The sequence below is a fragment of the Bactrocera oleae genome, chromosome 5, assembly GCF_042242935.1.
Source record: "Bactrocera oleae isolate idBacOlea1 chromosome 5, idBacOlea1, whole genome shotgun sequence".
Lineage (NCBI taxonomy): Eukaryota > Metazoa > Arthropoda > Insecta > Diptera > Tephritidae > Bactrocera > Bactrocera oleae.
The window spans coordinates 45,016,314-45,030,009 of NC_091539.1; the positions used below are offsets into that span (position 1 = coordinate 45,016,314).

General features: G+C 30.8%; 4 protein-coding genes across 17 annotated transcripts in view; 2 read left to right on the top strand and 2 right to left on the bottom strand.

Moving 5' to 3' along the window:
• The first annotated feature begins 3,761 nt into the window (after positions 1-3,761).
• On the top strand, positions 3,762-4,712 carry RpS10b (Ribosomal protein S10b). Its single transcript, XM_014236092.3, has 2 exons — positions 3,762-3,849; positions 4,129-4,712. Exon 2 carries the CDS (start codon positions 4,130-4,132, stop codon positions 4,601-4,603), a length of 474 nt encoding a protein of 157 aa, XP_014091567.1. The 5' UTR covers positions 3,762-3,849; position 4,129; the 3' UTR covers positions 4,604-4,712.
• Positions 4,713-4,854: 142 nt separating this feature from the next.
• LOC106618363 (RING finger protein 141) lies at positions 4,855-6,743 on the top strand. 2 transcript variants are annotated; one of them, XM_070109424.1, is made up of 4 exons: positions 4,855-5,736; positions 5,855-6,083; positions 6,134-6,420; positions 6,478-6,743. In XM_070109424.1, exons 1-4 carry the CDS (start codon positions 5,585-5,587, stop codon positions 6,617-6,619), a joined length of 810 nt encoding a protein of 269 aa, XP_069965525.1. In that variant the 5' UTR covers positions 4,855-5,584; the 3' UTR covers positions 6,620-6,743. The 2 variants fall into 2 exon arrangements, with proteins under 2 accessions (XP_069965525.1, XP_069965526.1); XM_070109425.1 differs by having other exon boundaries at positions 5,319-5,736; positions 6,137-6,420.
• A 468-nt stretch (positions 6,744-7,211) lies between these two features.
• On the bottom strand, positions 7,212-8,891 carry LOC106618362 (sin3 histone deacetylase corepressor complex component SDS3). The gene is made up of 6 exons (XM_014236088.3): positions 8,663-8,891; positions 8,491-8,590; positions 8,211-8,427; positions 7,688-7,937; positions 7,384-7,610; positions 7,212-7,320 (listed from the first exon to the last, which is right to left on the bottom strand). The coding sequence occupies exons 1-6, from the start codon at positions 8,763-8,765 to the stop codon at positions 7,228-7,230; spliced, it is 990 nt and encodes a 329-aa protein (XP_014091563.2). The 5' UTR covers positions 8,766-8,891; the 3' UTR covers positions 7,212-7,227.
• Positions 8,892-10,431: 1,540 nt separating this feature from the next.
• The window catches only part of sdk (sidekick cell adhesion molecule), a 98,017-nt gene continuing 94,752 nt past the window's right edge, over positions 10,432-13,696 (bottom strand). For 12 of the 13 annotated variants that reach the window (XM_014236086.3, XM_014236084.3, XM_014236083.3 and 9 more), the window contains one exon: positions 10,432-13,632. In XM_014236086.3, the coding sequence (XP_014091561.2) occupies positions 13,390-13,632 (243 nt within the window). In that variant the 3' untranslated portion in view covers positions 10,432-13,389. The remainder of the gene's footprint in view (positions 13,633-13,696) is intronic. The other variant, XM_036366073.2, reaches the window with a different exon arrangement.

Sequence of the window (13,696 nt, forward strand, 5' to 3'; positions counted from 1 at the left end):
CGTGAAAAAAATAGTTAGTTGTAAGAAAAAAAGGAGTCGGATGTCTGATTAGGTTTGTTGTTTCAAAGTTTGTAAAGTAGTTTACCATATAACTATATGATTTGAGGTACAGGGGTTGATATGACATTCTGATTTGAATATGAGTTTAGTTAGTAAAATTATCGTCTAGTTTAATGAAACTGTGAGTTAGGGGAATCGTGAATTGTCGTCTAGCGATCGGTTTAGGCAAAGTCAAAATTTAACCATTTGAAGTGCAAAATGTATTCATAAACTTGAAAAATATTTATTTAAGCTGGTAAATAAATCATCTTTTTACGTATAAGGAATTTTCAGTTGATTCCTCTTCAATGAGGTAAGCAGGTAAGTCTTATTCGATAATCACCGGTAAAAGTGTGTTATCAAAGTCCATGGAATAACCAGTGAATAAATAATCAGTGCTAAATAGTGTGAGCAGAAGACATTACAGGGTGCAACAAAATTGTACGCAATTATATTCATTGAAATCCTTTTAAAAATTTTAGACTCCTGCAACATCTTGCTAAAAACTGAACGTGATAAATATGGAAATATTTTGTGTAAAGCACTCCCACGACCCCCAAAACAGCCACAAGCAGTCGAAACTTTAAGAAACCACAAAAAAAAGGGTCATTTGAAATCCAAATTATTTAAAACTAGTGTGACATACATAAGCTTTGTTTTCTTTTGCTGAAAATATTAGTTCACTATTAACTGCCTGTGATTTGGTAGGTCTTTTAGAGTTGCGAAATAAATAAACAACTGGTATAAATCTTATGTGCTGACATGGTAAAGTACAAGTTGCCTACGATTCGCCTAGCTTTGGAGAGTAGCGAATATAACAAACTATACCGGTTGTTCAAACAAACTGGCAGTTCATTTTTTAATCCAAGATGTTTCGGATTAAAAATTGAAAATATGATTTGTTGATTTGAATAAACGCGAAAAAATTTCAATTCTCAAACAAATTCTTTTTTTAATTCTTAATTATGTACTTGAGATTAAAATTTTTCTTTTTATTTTGCCCCGATATTTGGGAATAAAAATAAGCCAACCAACCAACCAACCAAAAAATTAAGTTTCCGTATTTGGGATTAAAAAATAAATAAAACTTAATTAAAATCCATTATTTGCAACCCTGCATGCCTTATGTTATGTTTAAATAGCTATAATTGATTTATTATGCTTTGAAAATCAATAAAAAATATTTGCATTTTAATTTTTTACAGCAAATTGTCAATTGAGCCATTCACAATGGTAGAAGGTATAAAATGTGTAAAGCAATACTTGGTAGCATAGAAGAATTTATATTAGCTGTCTTCGATTCGACAACCGTTGAGGAGTAACGAATATAGCAAATTATACCGGATTTTCAAAAAAAATTGGCAGCACTTCCGTTGCACCTTTGCGCTAACGCTGTGGCCACACGTGCCAATTATTCGGTGCCAGTAGGGAAAACGTATTATTCCCGAAAATATTCGAACCGGCATGCAATTTTCTTACGCCGCATCTTCACAGGCAATATATATTGCTAATCATCTGTCAATGAGGTTGGCAATGTTCTTGTTTGGGCATTTGCAATCATGAAATATTCATTCTCGAAATGGCCGGGTAAATATGTTCCAGCTGATATAGCGCACGTTTGAACTCTTCAACTGTTTAAAAATTTTATGAGGATTTACAAAATTTATGTGGAGGAAAAATAAGAATTCATATTTTACGAATTAAATAATTTGTTGCATAAAGTTTTTTTACCAATTCAATAATTAAATATGAGCAATCATATTTACTTATGCTAATAATTATCATTGAAATATTTTCCATGTTTTGTTTAAATTTATGTTTTGAATATTATTTTGCTAAATTGCAGCTTACGTACCAAACGTAAAACACTAGCATTTCATCTGATAAAGGAATTCTTATTTCCGCGATATAATACGTTTCAATAACTTCTTAATTCCGAGCTTTGCGTTTTGTATAAATAACTATTATATATGTATTTCAAGTCTTAAGTTTGAAACACAAATTAAAATTTTGTTGTATATAGAATTTGTCATATGAGTCATTCAAAATGGTAGAACTGGTCTAAACTGTGTAATACAAAACATGCTAGGTTTGAATATAGCGGTTATACCACTTTAATAACAAATTCGCATACTCGTTTGTATAAATTCAATTCGAGAACTTTGTTGTTGCTTTGGCATCTAAATTTAAGAGAGTAGTTGACAAAGATAACGAACAGTGAAATAACGACTGGAAGGCAGCTATTAGTTGAAAAAATTGTTTCTCTCTATACCCGTGCATGGAAAGTGAAGACTTCCCAACTTTGTTTCGTTCTCTCTAAATGTATTGCATCAATGGGCCACCCCCAATTGTATTACATGCACTTTATTCTTAAATGAGTTAAAGGACACACCTAGTGAAATCGCCTAAAATAAGGCAATTTTTGAGATTTTTTTTTTAAATAATGGAAAGCCAGAAAAGCTGGAGAGTTTTCATTTTCTGTGACAAACGGGTTTTTAACTTGTACTGTGGAAACTACGGATATTCTAATAATTCTTTATCCATGTATTATTTATTAATTTTAAGGCCGTATTCTCAATGTCTGATAATGCGCTTAACCAGAATCGACACCATGTTAAAAAATTGTTTTCTGCATATCTGGTTAACAACCATATGTCTGTTATGTTCTGGAAAACTTTATTGAAAAAAGGAGTATTGGTTAGTTTCTAAACACACCACGAGATGACAGCTGTCAGCTGTAAAATCTGTAAGTATAGACGGAGTTCAGACGGGGATTCTTCTATCGCACATTATCATTATTTATTATGCATATTTGTATTCATATACACATTACAACAATAACATTTAAATATTCGGACATAATGTAAATATTCCTTTGAAATCGAGCGCTGTAGCAACCATGAAAGGACTTTCAAAACGTTAAGGAATGCCGAAGCAGCGAGCGGTGTCGTCCCCTCTCCTATTAAAACCACAATCAAACTATCTGTAGGTCAGCTAACCACAACTTTGTAAAAAAGGTTCTGTCAGTTAAAGCTATCATCCAGTTAAGGTACCAGCGGTTAAAAATAAATTGAACTAGACATGGAAAAAATGCTTCTTACTAATTGCATCTTTCTTAATATCAGAGAATGTAGATTATTATAATAAAAAATAAAGATTATTAATGTAGATATTTTACATTCTCTGTTAATATGTAAAAAAGATTACAAAAAATAAATTGTTTGTATTTTTTGCGATTACTAAGTAACAAATTCTTTTACGATCAAATTTGTTTAATTTTTGAGCTTTTCGTAATTTTCTTAAGTTTGTATTTCTATATTGAGGTTCAAGGGCTCAAGGAGTATTTGCTGACTTCGAATCACGCATCTATAATAAATTTAAAAAAAAATCTATTAAACATGTGAGGAAGCGTTTCGTAATTAAATAATGCGTGATGAGGTTGTAATTGTTAAATTAGTAGCATGAAAAATTAGAAATGTGACATTTTTATTCACAATAGAATGGCAGGGCGTAAATATAAATTTGGTTATTATTCGTGTTATATATTTTATATACTTTGCCATATGACTATTTATCTCTTGAAACCTTTCATTTTTTTTTATATATAACTTTATTGAAACTTTTCTCTATAACAAGGAAATTAGCATCTATGATGTCTAGTTCACAATCAATGATAATGTTTGTATTTGGCAATGCGCTGAATGAATAAAATGACAATAGCGCTGAAGTGCTGAATGTCAAAGGCCAAAATGACAGCTGTCATTTAACCTTTCCTTTCTTTCCGGTGACTGCTCCACAAAAGACGCTAAAGTATGTAAAAAATATTAAAATTTATCGTTGAAAATCTGTGTAATCACTACAATGATATGTGTACAGAATTAAAAAATGGTTGTTAAACATATTCTGATCATAAATGTATAACTGATGTGTTTTCAAGACTAATTAATTCGGAATAATTAAATTTCATACCAGCTTACAAGCAAATCATTTAGAGCGGTCATTGATATCACATCAATAAACTTAAATCTCGATTGATTTGATATTGAGTGAATAGTGTGTATTGATTTCGCGTTTTCTTCTTTGTTTCAGGATGTTTATGCCAAAGGCTCATCGCGTAGCTATCTACGAGTATCTCTTCAAAGAGGGTGTTATCGTTGCCAAAAAGGATTTCCATGCTCCCAAGCACCCTGAGCTGGAGACCATTCCCAACTTGCATGTTATCAAAACATTGCAGTCGCTTCATTCTCGAGGCCTGGTTAAGGAGCAATTCGCATGGAGACATTATTACTGGTATTTGACCAATGAAGGTATTGAGTACCTTCGCAGTTACTTGCATTTGCCTCCTGAAATTGTGCCGGCCACATTGAAACGTCCAGCACGCTCAGAGACAATGCGTCCCCGCCCAGCGGCATCTGCTCGTACTGGTGACTCTTCGAAGACGGGTGAGGACCGTACTGCTTATAGACGTGCGCCCGGTGGACCCGACAAGAAGGGAGATGCTGGTCCTGGTGCTGCTGATGTTGATTTCCGTGGTGGATTCGGACGTGGTGCACGCCCACAATAAAAAGTGGATATAAAAATATTCTAGTAACCACATCTTTAGTTATAAAATGATGTTCCAGACGGGATTTTTTATTTTGAAGTAAATAAAAAATAATGAAACTATCTTGAAAGTACGGTGTTTTAACAAAGTGGAATAGTGATTTGTGGTTGATTCTTTTTAGTATATGAAAATATTGAGAATTGTGGAAATTGGACTTAAAGGTCAAGATATAATTGGCATTATCCTATATATATTTCAAAATTTTACTGACAACATGGATTTCTTGATGTTTTTTTTTTTTACTTAATACGTCTAAATGTCAACGTATTTTGTTGAGAATAGTTTTAGAAAATCTGAAAGTAATTTTTGCCATAATGGACAGTTATAGGGAAAGTGCATCAATCTAAACATAAATTGAAGTATGTATGTAATTTATAAATTATGAGGAGGCAAAGCCGTGAGGAATATCAACGCGAATTTTTCTGCTCTTGTTTTCTGTAAATTTAAACAAAAACTGAAGTATGTTTTAAAAATTGTGAATTGCAACTGCGAAAAGCAAATAGTTTGCGAATCAATATATTTTCGACGTAAAGGAGATAGCATATTGGACCATACTTTCTACTATAGCATCATCTTATGTATAATAATTGTATTATTTAAATAAATTCAAATAAAAATTTGCTGAAATTGTAAATTAAATTGAAGGCCAATTTGAAGAGTACTTTTTATGTCGACCTAGCTGCATTATTTTTGTGTATTTCTTTATTATTGTATTCGTTTCGGTCGTTCGTTCACATACACATATGCAATAGTAATGTCAATTTTATCTTTTCGGTTTGTAATGTCAATTCTCCACCAAATGTATTATTTAGTAATAAATCAAGTAACGGTTTGAGAAATTGCAATGGAAAGTACAAAGATATGTTAAAATTTTTAAGAAATTAAAAAGCAAGTGAACAGAAAAAAAAATTACTTAATAATTAGCATACAAAATAAAGGGTAATGGGGCAGGTTCAATCTATTAGCGACAGCGCCATTCCAGATACAGTGGACGCCGTTCACATGCAAGTCATTCGCCATGCCAAAGTACTCTCGGAAATAAACTCTCTAAGTTATGAAGATTTTAAAGCATGTTTGGACAACTTAAATGAGCTGTAAGTATATGGATTTTTTAATTATAAGAAAAAGAAAAGTTCTTTTATAATCTTCCTCTGTTTTTTAGGTAAAAATCGTTAATTACTTGATCTTCAAATAAACTTATTGTTATTTCAGCTCCCGTAAGTGTATTGATCCAAATGGTAAGCAGCTAGTATTCCTTATCAAACGCGGTACAGACACATCTATGCTATGGAAAGCGATGGTCAAAATTGCTTGCATAAAAGTAGATCCTTCTACGAGGAAAATCGAAAGTTATAAATTTCTTAATTTGAAGCAATTCCTGTGCGTTTTCAGGACTTTTCAGTCTCATCTAGAAAGTTTAATGTCAAGCGAAAATCAATTGGTACACGAAAGGTATAATACCAGTTTAGTCTTCTAATTTTTCTTATCCAGCAGTGTTCACGCCGAAGTTCACTTTCCCAAACTCCAATAGACGATGAAATGTCTGGCGCAGCATCTGTTGTAAACAATCACATAACCGCATCGATGATAATGGAACGAGTAAATTCCCTTGTAAATATTGGTCGCAATTCAAGCAGCGAAACCTCAAGCGGTCTAAATAGCCCTTCATCATGTTCACATTCTGAACATGTTGATGAGTGCTCCATTTGTTTAGACCGACTAACGGAAGTAATACTGCCTTGTACGCATAGTTTTTGCACGCCATGCATTGAACAATGGTTTGCTAATTATTCAATAAATTGTATGCTTCGATTATAAATTATTTACCCTCATAGGAACGTCAATAATAAAACTTGTCCTATATGCAGTGAGGCTTTGGAGAGCACAGACGATACGTGGATTATGCCAGATATTCCAGGGGTTGAAGAGATAAATGAAAAAATTTGCGCTGAATTCATGAGCTTAGCAAAAGATTAAAAAAAAAAAACAGTTGGTAACGAGGAACCGAAAATGTAATAATTTCCCTTTAGAAATATTCCAATTATAGTTCTTGTTTAACAATAATTAAGTTTGACACATCTTGATATCATAACATATTATTTCCATCGTATATGATATACGAAATTTTTGAACTCCTCATAAATATCATTTATCTTATGATTCATACAATTAATCCAATTTCGATTTATTATAACAACTTCCAACGGTTAACATACATATGTACAAGTCTCAACATACCTCAGCGCATTCCAAAAGAATTACACATGCATGAATTTTTGTAATACTCTTTTATTATAAACATAATCTAATTTTTATTGTTGATTGATCTTTTTTACATGTATAAGGCTAATTATATTTAATAATTAATTAAAGAGACGACTTTTCTTGTTGGAATAATAAATAAGTTATTGCGAGACAAACATTATAATATAAACATAAAATACTAAATCTATAATTACACGTTGATAAAATTACATATTTATTAAATTTGTATCAATTTATCAATTATTTGCTGTTGTCATTACCATAAATGGAGTGTTATGCTTGTTAAGACTGCTGCTGAAAGCGCTACTTTTGGCGTTGGATCAGTTGGCGCGTCGCTTAATTGTAACTTTGCCTTTGGCCAAGTGAGACATATTAATTTTGACTTTACTATCGTTTGTCTTTTTAACCCATACCTGCATTATAATTTAAATTATGTTTAATGTTGATAAAAAATATATTTTTATTGTATTACTTACTACTTCATTGCCTATTGCAGTAATTGTAGCTGCGAATTTAACCAAATCTTTGCCCTCAACATATACCTGTTGACCTCTATGGAACCATCTCCTTTGATACAGTAGTTTGCCATCTTCAATACGTGTCTCAATATTAGTGGCAGCGTTTGCATTTGTACTTTCGGAGAGTAAACCTCCTTGCTGCAAATTACTGAAAGGAACGTTTCCGACACCATTTTGTTGCGTTGCTACAATAAATAAATATATAAAATTAATTATCATTTGTTAATAGATTTTATTAACAAACTAGTTGCTAATGTCTTGCCTCTCTGTATGGCCTTCATATCACTGTCAATTTCTTTATCGTCCAACAAGTACACAAGTAATTGACCAGTTGTAGGCTTCCGACGTTTTTCGACCACTGGAACTGGTTCATTTGGACGTCTGCGTAATTTGCGCGTTATAGTTGGTTTTACTTCTGTTGAGTCATTAGTTAGCTCCAAATTGTACCGCTCATTCTCTATTAGCTTCTTCCTTTCTTCTAAATCAGCTAGTATATTTTCCTTCAAATCAATCTGAAAGTATAATATAATTTAAGGAAATCCATTTTCTTGTTCACACACATATTTTCACATATTTTTATAATTTTACTACGCCAGAAATACATATATTTAAACGTACACTTAAACCCGCATTATGTCAATAAAAAACATTCGTTAAGCTAAAGCTCCGTGTAAATTCTGTCCAAAACCTGAACATTTGAACAATTCTGTGTTAGCAGAGATGAGCTGGATTGGCTGACTGTTATTTTGTTAATTATAACAATATGGTAGAATCATATTAGTTACCTTTTTCTCTTCATACTCCTTATGCGCTGCTCGACGCTCTGCTTGATAGTCTTTTTCAACACACTCTTTTAGATATTCTTTGTGGATTTCATTCAGTCTTAAGCGTTCTTTGTACTGATTTTCAAGCTTTTTTACCCGCTTTACGTAGTCAGGATGTACGAGATGTTTTAGTTCTTCTCGCTGTTTATTTAATATGGCTAATTTGTGTTGATAAACTCTGCAAATTTAAAGTTATAAATTTAATTTTTTATATACAAACTAAATTAATATTGTGATATACTGTTCTTTTAATTCGTGATTGCTGCCCCCGTTTGTTGTGTTGGTAGCGTTACTGCTACGGCTGTTGTTTCGAAATTCCGTTTCACTCGCATCGTCAGTATCTGTGAAAATGAATTATGTTAAAGAATTTTTTTACTTATATCGAAATAATTTTAAATAAATTCATTTTTTACCTTCTTCACTGTCGTACGCGGTTTGGTCATAGTGATTTGAACGGGAATCATCATTCTCTTCAAAGTGGTGGACTACCTGATTCGCGTACCCTTGGAAATGCATTACTTTTTCATAAGTTGTCTGCTTTCCTATATAATTAGTCTTTAAAGTTATAACAAAGCTTATTATAAAGGATGAACGATTCCACAACAAAAAATTAAATCCAATAAGTATCAAAAAACTGACTGACATTTATCTTTTATAATAGCTGTAGGTTATCTATGTTAAAAGTATTTCACACAGAGATGCATTTTAAAGGAATACAGGTAATACATAACAACTACAGTTTGTAAAATCAATTTTCGAAAATACTTTGTATTCTTAACCTGCCACCCAACAATCGGTTAAGTCACTGGCTAATTACCTGATAGTGCTAACGGAGATTACTCTTAAAGTGTTCTAAAGTTGTTGCGCAATAAGGGTAGTTCTCTTAAAGAATTTACTAGTTAGACAACTGCCATAGCTACCATATAAATCTGGTGGCTACCAGATATCCAAATGAAAATTGATTAACAAAATAATCAATTGTATTAGATAGTTCATTATATTAGAATATTTTTTATTATATGGTGCACGTCACAATGCGAGCTTAATATTTAAATAAGTATATAAATCGAAAATAGGAACATTAATCACTTCTTAAAACTAAGTTACTTACACATATAAATAACGTATATCCACAAAATTCTTTGATAGATTCAAATCACAAACAACTTACTATTTACAGACCAATTCCGGTAATGTAAAACCGGCTATTGTGAAAAAGGATCCCTCTTCCTCGTCGCCACCTCTCACATAAAGAACGATTTGTCGCCACAAAAGTTTCCTTGTTAGAAGAAAATGCAATTGTGGTGTTCTTTGAGATTTATTTATTTCCGTCTGTCCGGCTGTTTTTAATGAAGATATTTTAGACCATAAATTACATATGAAAATAATAGTAAGTGTGTTCGATGACTTTTGCATAAAATAATCAGGTAGATGCGGTATAAAGTCAACCGGAATTACGAAAATATTTATATTAAGTATATGAGGACTGAAGGAAGTATTGACCCGATTTTACCAATTTTCGGCACAAGGCCAAGTCATCACAAAAATATTCACCCTAACTTTCAATATTGGACTTCACAGATTGACCGGTATGTTCTGGGGTTCATATAATATATTTGGTGTTTTTTCCTTGAAAAGTTACAGCCCGATTTCGTTAATTTTTGTGCGTTAGATGAGATACCTTAAACGACACTATTTGTTCAAAGTTTTAATTTGATAATTTTATCAAAGTTTGATTTAAAAATTTGTTATATGTGAAGTAAGCGTGATTATTGGATTTCGCCATTTTCACAGTGTTTAAATTTAATAATTTTCAACATAATCCTTATATAGGGAGTGGGCGTGGTTATTATCTAATTTTACCCATTTTCACAGACAGATTTCTTCTTAGCAAGTTTAGTTGATTTATTTTATGCAGTTTTAAAAATATGTACATTAAACCATTTAGAGGGCGGGGCTGCGCCCACTTTGAAATGTAAATTTAGATCATAGGTGCGCCTCGCTACTGTGATCCTTTGAACTAAATTACAGTTTTGTATCTTAATGTAGAGCGTAGTTATGGCACTTTATTTGTTGCCGCTAACCGGCACTTTGTGGAATACAGTGGACTCTATATTAAAATATTTATGTAAATTATAAAACGCATTCCTATAGTGTTGCCAAATTAATTTAAGTAAACAACTTTTTATGTATTTTTTCTTCGAATTTATTGTGATTTTTTATTTCAAGTACAATTTAATACTTTTATCGCATTTTAGCTGCGCTTAACCTATAGATCATTTATTACTAACTTACTATATAAGGATCATACATGCATACAATATTGGAGTCGACAAATCAGTGCAATTTCGTGCGATTTTTTTATTTAAAATTACTTTATTTAATATTGAATGATTGTTGTTCTTATTTCTGCATTTATTTTGTTTTTGTTTCAATTATTCAATCTCACTTAACGAACTTAATTGACTATTCAATTTGACCTACTCTACCTATGTTAATATTTAAGATCAGCGCATTTCTCTACTGAGTTAAAAATAAATAGTGCTTAACTGTATATGAAATTTAAGTTATTTAATTCGAATCTAGTTCTTATGCAATTGCTTGTTTATATTTAATCTTAATAATGTTTGCATATCAAAAGAAGGCAGTGTACAAAAAGTATGTCAAAAATAATTTTATTATATAAAAATAGATTGAGCGAAATTAATTTATAAATTCACAACTTTTTATATGTACTTTACAAAATTAGTGTGTAATAATATTAATCAGTCGATTGAAATGTGACATTAATTGTATGCTTAGGAAATACATAGATACACAAATGCAAATACTCATATATTGCTCTTCATTTTTTTAAATTTTGTTCAAATTGATTTAAAGTTCTTTATAATTACAGTTTTAAAGGCAATTCCAAATATTTTTATGTTATTTTGTACTCCTACATTTTCAAATGTTTAGAAAAAATATAATATTATTATGGGTAATTGTATGCACTGTGGTGATACATGATACATTTTTTATAAATTTTTTTTTTTACGAACTACTTGTATTTTTTAATAATTTTGTTTGCTTTTTTTAAATGCAATAGTACCCATTTTATTTCAATTACCATTAGTTGTAGTTATTTATTTCTAAATTATTAATCTTTTGTTACACATGAAACATGCTATTGTGCCATTGTGTGTTTACATGTATGTGAATTCTGGTGTGGACAAAGAGACTTAAAGGGTTTTGTTGAAGAATAACACCTTGTGTGAAATACATACAATTATTTATTGCAAAATAATTTTATAAAATTAAGCATGCAATATTTAAGAACTTATACTATATTAATGACATCAAAGCACTTGCAGGGAATAAGGACGTGTTAACCATATGAAAGCGATACGAGTTTGTGTGTTTTGTGTGAAATTGAAATACCTAGCTAGTTTAAATTAAAAATGCTCGAAAAAAAATATATATTTTTGAAAATATTTACAGTTCTTAGTTTCAATTAGTTATACAACTAATGAGATTACAGTCCACTAAAATTATGTTAGGCTAAATTCTAATAAATAATTTTACTAAGTAGCATATATAACATATATAAATAAAATGTAAAAATGTTGAAATTAAAAATATAATATTTATCACTAAGCCTAAATTAAATTTTGGACACCGGAATTGAGAGGCATGAACGTCTACAGTGTGCAGAGTATTTAGACACATTTTTCATTGATTTATAATAAAATCACAATACACTTAATCATATAGTTATTGTTATAACGGATCATTTAATTTTTGGCTTAAATTTTGTCGTTTGTTTACATTTTTGCATTGAAATATCATACATTTTCGGTCTTATATTGATGCTGTGTAAAATTTAAATTTGCTTCAACATTTTTATACTAAAAGAAATGGTATCAATAAAATATATGACATAGTATAATCATTATTAATTTATTTATAATACTCTGTTCAAAAGCCACTAAACCTGACAATAACTATCAAATAAGAAGAAGCGAAAAGAAAAAACAAATGTTTACCAGACCGTATCATATTATATCTTATGTGAGTCTTGAGTTTATTATTATGTTGGAATTCTTCTATATTTCAGCAATGCGAGAAAGAAATATATTTGTTAGACGACGCATCGCTCTTTAATGATTAAATTATAATTTAATGATACTAAATTGTTTGTATAATTATATTCAACACTAAAAAAAAAATATTTAATATAGTCTTAGTTGAATTAAGTTGATCTCATTTGTTTCGAATAAGTAGAACACATATTTATAAATGTTTTACACAGCTTCTTAATTTAGTCAATTAGTAAAGTGTCCACAATGTTGCACATAGTTTGTTAATAGAGAAAAATAAGGGGTTGTTTCAATTCAATACTAGCATTTATCCATGCTCAACTTACTATTTTTTCGATATTATATACGAGTATATGATATTTTGAAAATGTCCTTTTTATTGTCTACAACTGCAAAAATGCATGCCACTCAATCCGCCGAATCATTTAATTTAAAATAGCATAAGAAACCTTGTCTAACCTTCACTTTATTTCTTTATTTCTTCAACATTATTGTTAGATTAAAATGCAAAATTAAGCGTTATCACAATTTACCGTTGCTATTTTTATGAATTATACAATGAGCGATTTGCATGCACCTAGACACCGTTCAAATACATCGTACATATATGTATGTATATGAGTATATGGTGTTACATTACAGTGCATAGTAGTAACGGTATTTTTTAAAGTGAATGAAATATGATGTAAAATATTTATATCGGCGGAACTAACATATTTATAGTTCTATTATTTTATTTGTACGCACAAGCACATCGATTATAAGAACCTTATATAACATAATTTTACAAAAAAATTAGCTTAACGTATACACTCAATAATCTAAATCTGGAAAATATTAATTAACAAACAAGTAATTAATTCAATAATATTAAAACTAAAATCGTAGTCACATGAATTTAATTGTTTTCAAAACACTTTTAAATGTTAACATACTAGTCAGTTCAATTGCGCATACTTTTTTTTCCTGTGAATTGATACATGTTTTAGTTGTTAGTTACTTCCTTTAGTGTTTACTATATTACTACATATTTAATGCTTAAGTTAAAACTCCGTTGATTGTCAAACAAAGGAGGAGAAACCAGGCAGCGGTGCCCTCGATCTGGCCATATTATTCACAATAATTTGACCACCATTAAGACTCATAACTGCACTGCCTTCCGGTTCTGAGTCGGTATAGCTGGAATAGTTGCGCACTGGTTTCTGTTTCTTCCACGATTGTCGTAGGGAATCGTTTACGTTGGCATAGTGATTGACGAACGAGTGCGGATCGGAGCGCACGCTTTCGTTCTCACTCTCGGAGTGCTGCAATAATAGACAATATAGTTAAGTGTAGAAGTGCGAAGACCACATTGAAAATAAAAGCATT

Bases quoted from the DNA above. Each gene is read 5' to 3' on its own strand.
- RpS10b (XM_014236092.3), top strand. From the start codon at position 4,130: ATGTTTATGCCAAAGGCTCATCGCGTAGCTATCTACGAGTATCTCTTC.
- LOC106618363 (XM_070109424.1), top strand. From the start codon at position 5,585: ATGGGGCAGGTTCAATCTATTAGCGACAGCGCCATTCCAGATACAGTG. The intron at 5,737-5,854 runs GTAAGTATATGG...TTGTTATTTCAG, and splicing joins TTGGACAACTTAAATGAGCT to CTCCCGTAAGTGTATTGATC. The intron at 6,421-6,477 runs GTTTGCTAATTA...TTACCCTCATAG, and splicing joins ACGCCATGCATTGAACAATG to GAACGTCAATAATAAAACTT.
- LOC106618362 (XM_014236088.3), bottom strand. From the start codon at position 8,765: ATGCATTTCCAAGGGTACGCGAATCAGGTAGTCCACCACTTTGAAGAG. The intron at 8,428-8,490 runs GTATATCACAAT...TTAAATTTGCAG, and splicing joins AATCACGAATTAAAAGAACA to AGTTTATCAACACAAATTAG. The intron at 7,321-7,383 runs GTAAGTAATACA...ATTATAATGCAG, and splicing joins CTGCAATAGGCAATGAAGTA to GTATGGGTTAAAAAGACAAA.